This window comes from Haematobia irritans, chromosome 1 (genome assembly GCF_050003625.1).
Source record: "Haematobia irritans isolate KBUSLIRL chromosome 1, ASM5000362v1, whole genome shotgun sequence".
NCBI lineage: Eukaryota > Metazoa > Arthropoda > Insecta > Diptera > Muscidae > Haematobia > Haematobia irritans.
This window is the reverse complement of record NC_134397.1, coordinates 38,164,674-38,179,916: the sequence shown is the minus strand read 5'-3', so window position 1 is coordinate 38,179,916 and position 15,243 is coordinate 38,164,674. Positions and strand designations below refer to the sequence as shown.

Genomic DNA, 15,243 nt, shown 5'->3' with positions numbered 1-15,243 from the left:
TAAATCTTTAGGATACAGATCTCATTTATCATTGATTTTCCAGACGGGAAAAGCTCGAGTTTTGCTTGTTTAAGTGTCTCAAATTAATAAGAAATTACATTCAAAAAATAAATCTTTTATAAAATCACAGGTCTTTTATATACCAACTAATTAAAAAGATCACCCTCGCACTTGCCTTGTAAATAAGCTACAAGAAATACTGAATTTTTTAATCACTTTTATCTATGGTCTTTTTTTGTGATAACTTAACATATAGCAAAATTTAGTCTACATTATAATCTCTTTACCGCTAAGTGTACTTGCTAAAACAATGCCATATCAGCATGATATGTTGCATTATATAATTCGAAAAGATCATCTTTCATATAGGCGAAATTTGTCAGGGCCACTATACCCTCACGAGTACATTGATTTTGATGGGTTGCCGTATAGCTGATAACACCCAGTAAATAATAGAGATCATCACGTCGACTTTTCCAGGCAAATCCACTTCCACTATCACCTTTGCATATTCCCGTAGACAATTCGGTTTGAACACAGAATTTATCAGTCTCTAACATTGGGAAACCTGGTTTTTCCCGGCAGTCTCTGTGATCCAAGGTAGAGCCATTGACAAAAGCCAAAATCTTTTTATCTTGATCATAGCCCGGCACAACACCCCTATAGCCAGAGGGAATATAATCATCAGCAGTGTGATGAACTTGTGGAACACATATAGCTGATATATTCTGATTGTATACCAGTGGCGATTTCAATATCACGAATGCAATATCGAAAATATTTTTTTTACCATCATAACTAGAAAGATAAAAAAAATTGGTTTTGCTTATAAAATGACTAAAATTTTTCTACATTTACTTACAAATATGAGTATGTTATAGATTCTGCTTCCCTAATTTGTTCACCGCCCGAAAATGTATATTGATTATTTTGTTTACCAGCTATAAATTGAAAACGATTAGGATGCAATTTCTTATCATTGCTTTTATCCCAAAAACAATGAGCAGCTAAAAATAAAGAAAAATAAGAAATAAAAAAAATGAAATCAAATTTTCTGTAAAAGCAAGAAAAATAATTCGATTATCAACTTAAACAAATTCGATAAAATGTTCATTTAAAAAATTGGTTTTTAACTGATTCAATTTTATAATTAAAACAAAACTCACCAAAAATGTATTAACTGAAAACATATAATATGGTTTTCATATTATATTTTTTCAGTTTATAGTTTTTTTGGAAGTTTTATTTTAATAAGGACAAGTTTTTCAAATAAAACAAAATAATAATAAAACGAAAGTTCATAATTTTTAATTTTCAAATTTTTTCATTAAATCCAAAAACCAATCTTTCGAATTTGACTCCTTCCATTAAAGTCGTATGTTTTTCAGATAAGGCAAATTTTAATTAAAGTAAAGAAATATGTTTTTAATTTAGAGAAATAATCTTTAAATTAGTTGACATCCCATTTTTGGACACTCTGCATTGCTTTAGAAGTTGTGTCTTGGAAGTTCATTTGTATGAAGAAATTAAAAAAAAATAATAAAAAAAGTTTTTTTTTTGTGTTTTAAGCTAACTGTGACAAACCATTTTTCCCAATTTTTTTTAAATTTTCCCAAAGTCTTGCTCTTACCTGTAACTACTATTCTCGGTGATATTATAGACCCACTGCAAATATATGTATAGTCATTACTAGTTAGCCCAATGGCAAATATTGCCACATGCCATGGAACTTGATTTGGTTTCGTTTCTATACCTCCCCTATTTAATTCAATTTTATGGACCAATGGTAAACCACAATCCTGTATGCACGGTTCACGAGTTTCACTGAATTTTCCATTTGGTAGGCATTGGATCCTTTGTCGTGCAGGCGAGTTTCTTGATTTTCGTCTAAAACCAGAGGCACATATAATTTCAACCCATGACTCATTAGGAATTGTCAAACCAAGTTCTTTGGCATCGTAGATCTCATTGCCTTTGACCACTTCACTGTACCTTGTCGAAAGGCCATCAAGTTCTGCCTTTATGCAACGATCTAAAAATACGGAGTAAAATATATTTGATTAATAAATTTTAGAAATTTTTTTTCGGTTAAAAGTAAAAGTTTAAGGACATATTGAATTTGTATTTTCAAAAGAAAAATTCATTCCGTTAATGAGTGCTGGGGGAGAACTTACATTGAGTTTTGAAAATGTCGAAATGAAGATCCTTATTCAGTGTTGCTAGTATTTTGCTGGATCTTATCCCAAATTAGAAAGCTTTCGTCCTCAAAAGTTCCTAATTTAAATTAAAATTCCTACCAATATTTCATGAAAAAAATTAAAGAAATGGGCTCTGATGGAGGAAATCAGTAATAAACCAGCAAAAACTCCTATTATCAGGTATGAGTACAAGTATGCCTGCGGCAAATTGGTAACAACTTCCTCGTACATATATCAGTAGTAATAATTTTAAACGGGCATGACATTGGAGTAAATTTGGAGGAACTTCGGTGCAAGCATACCAGCAGTCGAAAAATAAGTACTTCTTGGCAAGCATACCAGCTCTTCAAAAATAACATATTTACCATAAAGATACTCAAAAAGTGCGAAGTCACCCCTGTTGTTTTGTAATCCAACACACTATACCACGCTCCACGACATGGATCTATTCAATAATGTTATTTTGTAATATAAATTATGTACTATACAACTTTAGAAACAAAGGTATATTTTATTGGCAATTTTTCTGAAATGTAAGTTGGCATTACTTTTCGCTACTATTAACGGTGCCCACTGTAGAGCCGAACCCGGACCTCAAGATATGATTTTGATTACCGGTATTAATAGAAAGAATCACTTTTTACCCACAAAGGTAAGTTCTTATTTTTAAATACTGCGAGTAGTAACTTTTTGATTACAGGTATTATTGAAAGAATCACTAGTGCTTACCCAGTTTTTGCTGGGAATTTAAAAATTGAAAAATATATAACATGAAATGATACAATTTTATTCAAATTTCATTTCTTAGAAAATTTTGCATTTTATTTCTAAAAAAAATTTTGTCGAAATTTTATTTTTATAGAAATTTTTGACAACATTTTATTTGTATAGAAAATTTTGTCATAATTTTAGTTTTATAGAAAATCTTGTCAAAATTCTATTTCTATAGAAAATTTGTCAAAATCTTTTTTATTTCAATAGACAATTTATAAAAATTTTACTTTGTCAACATTTTATTTCTATAGAAATAAAATGTTGACAAAGTAACACATTTTATATTTATAGAAAATTATGCCAAATTTTTATTTCTAGAGAACATTTTGTAAACATTTGACTTGATTAGAGAAAATGTTATCAAAATTTTATTTATTTTCTTTTTATTTCTATAGAAAATTTCTCAAAATGATATTCTATAGAAAATTTTCTCAACATTTTATTTCTATAGAAAATTTTGTCAATATTTTTGTCAAAATTTTATTTCCATAGAACTTTTATCAACATTGTATTTCTATAGAACATTTTGTCAAAATTTTATTTCTATAGAAAATTTTGTCAAAATTTTATTTCTTTAGAAAATTTCTCAAAATTTTATTTCTATCGAAAATTTCTCAAAATTTTATTTCTAGAGAAAATGTTCTCACAATTTTATTCTATAGAAAATTTTGTCACAATTTTATTTCCAATGAAAATTTTCTCAAAATTTTATTTCTATCGAAATTTTGTCAAAATTTTATTTCTATAGAAAATTTCTCAAAATTTTATTTCTATAGAAAATTTCTCAAAATTTTATTTCTATAGAAAATGTTCTAAAAATTTTGTTCAATAGAAAATTTTGTAAAAATTTTATTTCTATAGAAAATTTTGTCAAAATTTTACTTCTATAGAAAATTTTGTCACAATTGTACTTCTATAGAAAATTTTGTTAAAATTTTATTTCTATAGAAAATTTTGTCAAAATTTTATTTCTATAGAAAATTTTGTCAAAAATTTATTTCTATAGAAAATTTTGTCAAAATTTTTTCTATAGAAAATTTGATCAAAATTCATTCCTATAGAAAATTTGATAAAAATTGTATATCTATAGGATATTTTGTCAAAATTTTGTCTATAGAAAAGTTGATAAAAATTTTATTTCTAAAGAAAATTTGATCAAAATTTTATTTCCATAGAAAATTTTGTCAAAATTTTATTTCTATAGACAATTTTGTCAAAATTTTTTTACATTTCATGTTAGCCTGATAATGAAACAGGCAATTGACGTCCAAATGCATTATATCTAATTATACAATTATTTTTTCGAGCTTTATGGACAGATATAGATTAAGGAACATGTTTAATAGAGCCATTGAAAAGAAAACGCCAGATACCAATCTATACACGCCTGGACTGTACATGTTTCGGTTCGGGCGAATGAACCTTTCCACAGCCTTTAGTATAGATCTGGCTGGGAGAGATAACTCAATTTTGGGCCCTTTATGCTAACTCCTTATGGAGAAAACATTTGGGAAATTTCCTCTTACAAATTGAATCATCTTTTCTCCCACTGTACATCATCTTTTCATATAACTTACAAGTCCCTTAATCTTATTTTTATTTCGTTTTGTTACATAGTAATGCAACAACACGAAATTTATTTTTAGAAAGCTAATTTTGTCAAATTCGTACTTCTATAGAAAATTTTGTCAAAATTTTATTTCTACAGAAAATGTTCTCAAAAATGTATTCTTTAGAAAATTTTGTCAAACTTTTATTCCCATAGAAAATTTTGTCACAATTTTATTTCTATAGAAAATTTTGTCAAAATATTATTTCTATATAAAATTTGATCAAAATTTGTTTATATAGAATATTTGTTCTATAGAATATTGTTTCTACAGAACATTTTATCAAAATTTTATTTCTATAGATGATTTTGTAAAACTTTCATTTCAATAGAACATTTTGTCAAAATTTTTTTCAATAGAAATTTTTGTGAAAATTGTATTTCTATAGATAATTTTGTAAAACTTTTATTTCAATAGAAAATTTTGTCAAAATTTTTTTCTATAGAAATTTTTGTGAAAATTTTATTCCTATAGAAAATTTGATCAAAATTTTATATCTATAGAAAATTTTGTCCAAATATTATTTCTATAGAAAATTTTGTCAAAATATTATTTCTATAAAAAATTTGATCAAAATTTGTTTCTATAGAATATTTGTTTTATAGAATATTGTTTCTATAGAAAATTTTATCAAAATTAAATATAAATAAAATTTTGAGAAATTTTATTTCTATAGAAAATGTTGTCAAAATTTTATTTCTATAGATAATTTTGTAAAACTTTTATTTCAATAGAAAATTTTGTCAAAATTTTTTTCTATAGAAATTTTTGTGAAAATTTTATTCCTATAGAAAATTTCATCAACATTTTATTTCTATAGAAAATTTTGTACAAATATTATTTCTATAGAAAATTTTGTCAAAATATTATTTCTATAGAAAATTTTATCAAAATTTTGTTTCTATAGAATATTTGTTCTATAGAATATTATTTCTATAGAACATTTTATCAAAATCTTATTTCTATAGAAATTTTTGTCAAAATTTTATTTCTATTGAAAATTTGATCATAATTTTATCCCTATAGAAATTTTTGTCAAAATTTTATTTCTATAGAAAATTTTGTCAAAATTTTATTTCTATAGTAAATTTTGTCAAAATATTATTTCATTATTGTTATTTTTGATTTCAGCCTAAAACCATGCATTGACTAAAGTACAAGTGTAACTTAACCAACAGAGGAAAAGAATGTTTGTCAAATTTATTTGGGCAAAGCCCTATAGACTGCAAGATGATTGGATGGACGCACGTTTCGGAATTACCACATTCCTCATCAGCATCCTCCACTTGCAGCAAAACTATCAACCAATTATCAGAATAAATTCTGGTAGTTCACTAAACCCAAATAGAACCACACTTGAACCTTCCGAAAAAAGGTTTATGATAGTCGGCTTTTGTCGAAATAAATCTTTGTACAACCATCTTGCAGTCTATAGGGCTTTGCCCAACTAAAATTGACAAACATAATTTTCCTCTTGTAGTTTAGTCAATGCATAGTTTTAAGCTGAAATCAAAAACGACATTAATCATTAAAGAATAAACCAACAATAACGAAAAAAAATATTTCTATAGAAAATTTTGTCAAAATTTTATTTCTATAGAGAATTGAAGTATCTCTGGAGAGGAATATTTCGCAAAATCTACCAAAAAATCAAGAATTCTACCAATCTAGAAAACAGAAAAAATCTACCATTTGTGTCTACCAACTGTGGCATCCATGGACGAGACAGGTGATCTTCCAAAAGCTCCAGAAATGGAAATGGGAGTGCAGTCACCATGTATTTAGGAAAGAAAATGTACTTTTAGATACCTAAGTAAAATAAAATTGGATGGTTGATGAATATGAAGGTGAACCATCTTAATTTAATTTCTATATTTTTGGAATATATTATCCAAATCAGTGATGGACGCTGATGGAGGGCAACATTTAGGCCCGAGTCCTCACGTAATGATTTTGAATTGTAAAAAAATATAAGTAATTCTGTAAATAATAATGTAGAAAAAAAGAAAATCATGTAAACCAATATTGTTATTATTGTTATTCTGAGCCGATTACAAAAAAAATCCAAAAACTCAAAATTTATGGAAATTCACTACCAAATCCCCAAGACCTCGACTCAAACATTTCATCCCCATCCATGACAAATATCCTCAATTTGGAGAAAATTTCCTAATACAGGCAACACTGTCCATATTTTCACATGACCACATCATGAAAAGCTCCAAACTGCCTTTGGGGCATAAATACTTACTGCAATTAGGAAAATTCCCATCGAACTTTCCATTCTCACAAAGAAGTGAATATACTCGTTGCTCCTTTTCGCATGAAATATGAATTGTGCCATAGCTATTGACGATTTGACCTCCTTGCAATGTGCTATTATGCGGATGGAGTTTGACTGTAAGACCTTCAATATTTTTGGGCAATTCACATGGGGACTCATCGCTATCCTCATCATCATCCTCATCTGATTTGCCAGGATCTTTGATCGGACTAATTGTTGGTTTTTCTGTTGGTTTCAATTTAGTGCCAGGTCTTTTCCTCGGTGTACCACATAATTCCCAGGCTTCATCGGAACCATCTACACACTCTTTTGTACCATTGCATGCAGCATTACCATCCACGCAACCACCATAGCCACAGTTAAAACTAGGTCCTGGACATCCAATACCAGCACATACTTCTACCGATTCGTCTGAGCCATCAGAACAATCCGGTTGGCCATCACACATATTATCTTGGGAGATGCACTCTTTGGATCGCAAACATTGTATCTGATCCACCCTAATTAACAAAATTAAAAAAATATTAATATTTGTTTATACCATAACCATAATATTCGAAATAATCAAATTCTTCTTTACTACGTACTCACATCTACCCCTGTGTCGTGTGAGATCCTTATTGAGGCATGAATATTCGTCGGATTTATCAGCACAATCTGTTACATTATTACAGGCATAGGAACCACTTATGCAAGCCCCATAACTGCATAGAAATGCAAATGAATGACAGTCTTTTGAGAGGTGAATACAATTTTCGGCAATTTCATCAGATCCATCTTTACAGTCCACTGGGCCATCACATTTTTGCTCTTCGGAAATGCATTTGCCATCATCACATTCCCATTGATCTTCCAAACAGGTTCCCAATACTATAGAATATGTCATTAAAATTATGATAAGTTAGAAAGGGGCATTATTTTAATTGGCTACGAGGTAAAGTAAAACAACATACGCTCTATAACAGCTACAGTGCGCTATTCTACCGCAGATATTAAACTGTCAGTTATATCAGGTTGCACATAATACCATTCTCGAGTTAGGTCCGTTTTTTTGAGCTGCAATCACTCACAATTCTCCTAAGAATCTTTTCGATCACCGTGCCAACTGTGGAGTCCATCGATCTGCTCTTTGGCTATGCTTCCCTCGTCATTACCCAGGGGAGAATCCCAAAGTTCATGGTGGGCATTGAAGTCTCCTAGACTATAACCTGGAGCACAGCTAACAAGCGGCGTTATGTATACATTGTATATTTCTATCTCGTTAGCCCCAGACTTGACTGTTAGCTATGGAAGCGCCGTCTTGAGATGATCGACACTTTGGCATCTTTGGAATTCTTTTTCTCCGCAAAAGTCCAATAGATTGAGATGCTGAAATTTTAGCCGCCATAGTGCTCTAGAAATGAAGCGAGGAACCACGCTTTTAAGCTATACTTGGTTGACGCGTGTTGAGTCTGTGACTATTCCAAGCACACGCAGAGAAGGAATATGATCACCTCAAACATGTTTATTTTTGTATGGTGACCATGTAGCATGTTTGTCACTAAAATGTTATTTTCTCATCAAATATAACCTGCTTGCCGAAATCAGATACAAGATTTCCGAGAAAATAACATGGTTGCGAAAACCATGTTATATGGTCACCACCCAAAAATAACATTTTGCTCTTAAAAAAGTTGCAGGTAGTCATGACTCGTTATTTACCAGACTACGTGACCCTAATGATAGATCTGGCGACATTATGTATTAACCCATAATTTTCGTAAGGGTGAATACATAAGATAAGGGTGAATCATAAGATCTGGCGACCTTATGTATTCACCCATAATTTTCGTAAGAGCTTTTTCGCTTACCGTGAAAAATGTGGTGCCACTGATCTGAACTGCCAAAGCTATGCTTCTCTGGACATTACCTAGGAGCGAATGGCAGAGTTCATGGTGGTTAGAGAAGTCCCCTGAAGTCTAACCTGGAGCATAGCTATCAATCGGCGGTAGCTACGCTCCATAATTTTCGTAAGGGCTTTATCGCTCACCATGAAAAATGTGGAGTCACCGATCTGCTCTGCAAAAGCTATGTTTCTCTGACCACTACCCAGGAGAGAATGCCAAAGTTTATCGTGGGAATTGAAGTCTCCTAGAGTCTAACCTGGAGAGTAGCTACCAATCGGCGGTATATACACGTTGTATATCTCTATCTCGATTGAGATCCAGACATTTTGGTGACCACTGTGGGGTAGAAATGATGCGAGGAACCATCTTTTTAAGTCATTCTCAACTATTCCAAACATTTTCTGGTGGTCCGATCTCAGTGAAATGAAGCGTTGTCAGGACTCGTTATTTATAAGACCAGGCGACGCTAAAGACTTGTCTTTCTAACTTTCCAGCAAATTTCATGGTGGACATTGATGTCTTCTAGACTATAACCTGGAGCATAGCTACCAATCGACATATCCCACATCTCTATCTCGGCAGCACTGACCTGACTGCAACTCGGCGAAGTGCCGTCTTGAGATGATCGACACTTTGGCATCTTTGGAATTCTTTTTCTCCGCAAAAGTCCAATAGATTGAGATGCTGAAATTTTAGCCGCCATTGTGCGCTAGAAATGAAGCGAGGAACCACTCTTTTAAGCCATACTTGGTTGACGCGTGTTGAGTCTGTGACTATTCCAAGCACACGCAGAGAAGGAATATGATCACCTCAACCATGTTTTAAGAGCAAAATGTTATTTTTGGATGGTGACCATGTAACATGTTTATGGCAAAAATGCTGTTTTCCCGCCAAAAATAATATGCTTGCTGAAATCAGACACATAATATCCGAGAAAATAACAAGGTTGCGATAAACATGTTACATGGTCACCATTCAAAAATTACATTTTGCTCTTGAAACATGGTTGAGGTGATCATATTCCTACTCTGGGTGTGGTTGACGCGTGTTGAGTCTGTGACTATTCCAAGCACACGCAGAGAAGGAATATGATCACCTCAAACATGTTTCAAGAGCAAAATGTTATTTTTCTATGGTGACCGTGTTTTTATTATGGTGACATGTTTGTCACTAAAATATTATTTTCTCATCAAATATAACCTGCTTGCCGAAATCAGATACATGATTTCCGAGAAAAAAACATGGTTGCGAAAATCATGTTATATGGTCACCACCCAAAAATAACATTTTGCTCTTAAAACATGTTTGAGGTGATCATAGTCCTTCTCAGGGTGCATTTCCACAGGACCCGTTATTTAATAAACCAGGCGACTCTTATGATATGTTTGTTGAACTGGTACCAATAATTCTCATGGGAGCGTTTTCGTTCATCGTGCCAAATGTGGAGTCATCAACCTATTATATCCAATCTATGCCTCATTGGTCATTACCGAGCAGAGAAAGTCAGTCCGTCATTAAAATGGTGCAGGATCGCCACTACTGACTATTGTTTCTCTTTCGATTCTTAAAATCCACAATGCCATAAATCTTATCTCGGAAACCGTTGCAATTAAATGCAAAAAAAGTATGCAATTTCGGAAATTGGCATGTCAATATTCAGTGTCAGATGCTGCGACAGAGAATATTGTTGTGAGGGATATGTTTTGGGGCCACATAGTCTGACGACCTGCTGTTTCTGTCGTTTGCGTAGTATTCTTCTATGTAGTTATTATCACTATACTTCCGTAGCGATGTAAGGCCGACAAAGTTTCGGAAGTAAACCCACCCAGGTATCCGACGGTAGTAAATCTCATTTCGGCATACTGAACAATACCATGATCCGGGGTTCTATGTCAGCTCGAACCAAAAGCAAGCGGGTGCGACTTCCTTGTTCATATCTGAAAAGGACTATTGCTGATAAGCTGTATAGCTACGAACACAAAAAGAATTAGAGCTCATTATGGTGTCTTGGGCTGACTAGCAAAAACTACTCAATGCAACATCAAATCATTCCAGATACAAATCATCCCAATGGCAGTATGTCGCGACGATCTACCCCAAATGGACGTCAGTACAAGAAATAAGACTGTTTCACTTTGATTATATGGCGAAAAAGAAATTTTTAAATCTACATATTCCTGACCCAAATGACTTCGCCATGGATAAGAATCAAATCAGTACAATTATCAAGAAATGCTGTGCAACTTCTGCTCTTACTAACTATCACTACTGCATTATTTATTTTGTATTCAAGCATTCATATGGGGAGTAATGTTTAAGTCGTCACTCATAATCATATAAAATTTCCCCGGGAATTCCCACTTGTGCGACAACTTTTTAGATTGTCTTTCTTTGTAGCCTTATGATTTCTCTTAAAAATATTGAATTGTAAACACACACACACACTCTCTCTTCTCTCTATTTTTTAACAAAATTCATTTTGGTGATGTTGCCAGATGATTAAAAAAATATGATTTTGGGGATTTGTAGTACGAATCCATCACAATTGGTGGGAGCTTTTCATTAATAACAGGTATATGGAATAGGGTCATGAAATGATTTGTGATAGAGACAAAAGAGTTGGGGTGCTAAATTTAGGGAACCAAAAAGAATCTTCCAGTGTCTTTAATTTATAACCTGCAACTCTCCGTATTTTGTTATCAATTCCACAGGTGGCGTTGTAGCTATAAAGCTGAGAACAGTGGAATAGACATTACGAATATTGTCTCTGGGGACAAACCAGTAGATTAATGTAAACTTTCCATAGGATGGATGGGCGAGATCTGGAATCGAATACCAGCGGCAAGAAAAGTAACCATACCGATATAAGTCCTTTGGACATTCATCTTGAATTATAGAAGAGGTACCCTTACCATTGTCTCTACGTAATTTTGTCTCATTGTCAATAATGACTTTCACCCCGACTACAATGACGCATTGGTAGTACTAGATATCCTTCTGCAGCGCCATCAATGCTGTCTGAATTTTCCAGCTCCCACTAGCGTCTCCGACCAGGTTATTTATTAATTCTGAAGTAGAACATTATGGATTTTGGTCTTTCGGAGATTACCCTTCCTAATGGTGATATATGTAGACCATCCACCAGATACTGATGGGTGAAGAGTATACAACGCACCTTCACCGAGAGCATTCGAAACTCATGATACAAGTACTGTTCCGGTGCTTTCGTGTGACAAGCCACAATTTGAACATTTCTCCATTGGAGTAGTGATGTCATTTTTGTGAAGGCGAGCGACACGAGCAGCTGGGTAGTAAAACTTTAATCAAAAGACCAAGTGAGTACCAACCTACGCCACTTGAGGACAGTTAAACATGACACAATATTGATTTCAGTTCATTCTAAACGATTGGATACAGTGAGTCGTCACCAACCACTGGTGTCCCATTCTCAACACATAACATAAATAGGAAACAGTGCATTTACATCAGTCACTGTTGTCCCCATAATCGAGCCCCGACAATAATTGGAATCAGTGACTTCGACTAAGCTAATATGGTATCCATAATACAAGCACGACACTAATTGGGACAGTGCGTCCTAGCAGCCACCGACGTGATACAGTGTATCGACACGACAATGGGGTTAGGTTAGGTTAGATGGCAGCCCGATGTATCAGGCTAACTTCGACTATTCAGTCCGGTGTGATACCACATTGGTGAACTTCTCTCTTATCAATGATTGCTGCCCGATTCCATGTTAAGCTCAATGACAAGGGACCTCCTTTTTATAGCCGAGTCCGAACGGCGTTCAACATTGCAGTGAAACCACTTAGAGAAGCTTTGAAACCCTCAGAAATGTCACCAGCATTAACAGGTTGGCTGATAAGTCCCCGGTCTGACACATAGATGGCGTCGCTAGTATTAAATGCATATTATTTTTATATAGTACCAACCTTCAAATGATACGTGTCAAAATTTGACGTCTGTAAGTCAATTAGTTTCCGATAGAGCGTCTTTTGTGTAGCAATTTTGTTATTGTTAAAAAATGGAAAAAAAAGAATTTCGTGTTTGGATAAAATACTGTTTTCTGAAGGGAAAAATACGGTGGAAGCAAAAACTTGGCTTGATAATGAGTTTTCGGACTCTGCCCCAGGGAAATCAACAATAATTGATTGGTATGCAAAATTCAAGCATGGTGAAATGAGCACGGAGGACGGTGAACGCAGTGGACGCCCGAAAGAGGTGGTTACCGATGAAAACATCAAAAAAATCCACAAAATGATTTTGAATGACCGTAAAATGAAGTTAATCGATATAGCAGAGGCCTCAAAGATATCAAAGGAACGTGTTGGTCATATCATTCATCAATATTTGGATATGCGGAAGCTCTGTGCAAAATGGGTGCCGCGCGAGCTCACATTTGACCAAAAACAACAACATGTTGATGAGCGGTGTTTGCAGCTGTTAACTCGTAATACACCCCAGTTTTTCCGTCGATATGTGACAATGGATGAAACATGGCTCCATCACTACACTCCTGAGTACAATCGACAGTCGGCTGAGTGGACAGCGACCGGTGAACCGTCTCCGAAGCGTGGAAAGACTCGAAAGTCCGCTGGCAAAGTAATGGCCTCTGTTTTTTGGAATGCGCATGGAATAATTTTTATCGATTATCTTGAGAAGGGAAAAACCATCAAGGAGAAGGGAAAAACCATCAACAGTGACTATTATATGGCGTTATTGGAGCGTTTGAAGGTCGAAATCGCGGCAAAACGGCCCCATATGAAGAAGAAAAAAGTGTTGTTCCACCAAGCCAACGCACCGTGTCACAAGTCATTGAGAACGATGGCAAAAATTCATGACTTGGGCTTTGAATTGCTTCCCCACCCACCGTATTCTCCAGATCTGGCCCCCAGCGACTTTTTCTTGTTCTCAGACTTCAAAAGGATGCTCGCATGGAAAAAATTTGGCTGCAATGAAGAGGTGATCGCCGAAACGGAGGCCTATTTTGAGGCAAAACCAAAGGAGTACTACCAAAATGTTATCAAAAAATTGGAAGGTCGTTATAATCGTTGTATCGCTCTTGAAGGGAACTATGTTGAATAATAAAAACGAATTTTGACAAAATAATGTGTTTTTCTTTGTTAGACCGGGGACTTATCAGCCAACATGTTACTGAGGTGGGATAATCCACCGCTGAAAAACTTTTTGGTGTTCGGTCGAAGTAGGAATCGAACCTACGACCTTGTATATGCAAGGCGGGCATGCTAACCATTGCACCACGGTGGCTCCCCCATAATGGGGTTACATTCAACAATGCGTCAACATTGCCTCTGTGGTTCGCTTGCGATACATCGCCCTAATCCATTAACGCTGACACGACTGCAAACAGACCGACTTCCCCGCTCCCCGTCGTCCACATCAACGTGACTAGAATTCCTGGTGGCATTGTGTGATGCCTTACCTATCCTAGCCCACATACACCGAACCTTCTGGGAAAGTGGTGAGCCGGCGTGGAATACGGGGTCTCCAACTTTGTCACTAGATAAATCTGAGAAATACTGTACTTCACCTAATCCACTTATTTGATCCTCAATAAACACGAATTGCAAAAAAAGTCTCTCTCTGTCACTGGAAGAAATACATTTTCTATGACGAATGTGGCCCCTTAAATTATAGCCTAGCCTTCGGGCTAAAATCCTGTCGTTACACTTCGCAATAGCCACTGTGGTCTCTCTTTTTCTCATTCGAGATTGTCCCAACTCGCACTCATGTGGCTGGCGTTTGTATCAGCACTTTCTTGTATCCTAATATGTACACAACTGTTTGCTTCTAAACCCGCCTGAATTTTTATACTTTTCTACGAGATTCCGTATCACACCAAACATTAAAAATGAGTTGACATATATCACATCAAACACGAAAGAAAGAGCTCAAGCCTGGAGTCAACACGACGTGTCAACGATGGTCACAACATCAACAAAGCCGAATCCTACTTCCGGTATTCTTTCTAAACGAAACCTAAACACGTTATCCTGTACTTGCATTCAAAGACAGCAGCAAAGATTTCCTCAGATCTGGCATCTCATTCATTCAGGATAAACTTGTTTAATTTCTATCTCAGTATGTTGTTTTACTTATCTTCATGGCCTGGTTTATTTTTCGAAATTTTTGAAGTTCATGCTTACCCAATTGAAGCTTCACCGCACAAACGAAAATTATCAAGAATTTAATGATTTCTCCATACAATCGGAACTTTTTCATTTCCATTGACCAACGTTGCAAACTTATAATTGAATTATCAACTCATGAATTTTGTTTAGTCCAATTCTTGTTTTGATTTCTTTTTGTTTTTATTTTGATTTTCTTCTTTCTTTTAGTAATCTGACTCACAACACACACACAGACAGACCCCCAAATAATCAGAACATTAAATAAATAAGCATCCGTTCTAACTACGACCGGTTGTTTCAAGAGCTAAGACATTACTA

The 15,243-nt window shown here is 34.3% G+C and overlaps 1 protein-coding gene across 2 annotated transcripts; it reads right to left on the bottom strand.

Annotated features, from left to right (window-relative positions):
- Positions 1 to 200: 200 nt before the first annotated feature.
- On the bottom strand, positions 201 to 15,243 carry LOC142220629 (modular serine protease-like). 2 transcript variants are annotated; one of them, XM_075289863.1, is made up of 6 exons: positions 14,941 to 15,243; positions 7,454 to 7,736; positions 6,834 to 7,366; positions 1,631 to 2,032; positions 863 to 1,007; positions 201 to 798 (listed from the first exon to the last, which is right to left on the bottom strand). In XM_075289863.1, the coding sequence occupies exons 1-6, from the start codon at positions 15,020 to 15,022 to the stop codon at positions 303 to 305; spliced, it is 1,941 nt and encodes a 646-aa protein (XP_075145978.1). In that variant the 5' UTR covers positions 15,023 to 15,243; the 3' UTR covers positions 201 to 302. The 2 variants fall into 2 exon arrangements, with proteins under 2 accessions (XP_075145978.1, XP_075145980.1); XM_075289865.1 differs by lacking the exon at positions 14,941 to 15,243 and having other exon boundaries at positions 7,458 to 7,597.

Coding starts and splice junctions, on each gene's coding strand:
- LOC142220629 (XM_075289863.1), bottom strand. CDS start 15,022: ATGGAAATGAAAAAGTTCCGATTGTATGGAGAAATCATTAAATTCTTG. Junction 1,008..1,630: donor ACCGAGAATAGTAGTTACAG/GTAAGAGCAAGA, acceptor CTTTATTTTTAG/CTGCTCATTGTTTTTGGGAT. Junction 799..862: donor TCTATAACATACTCATATTT/GTAAGTAAATGT, acceptor TTATCTTTCTAG/TTATGATGGTAAAAAAAATA.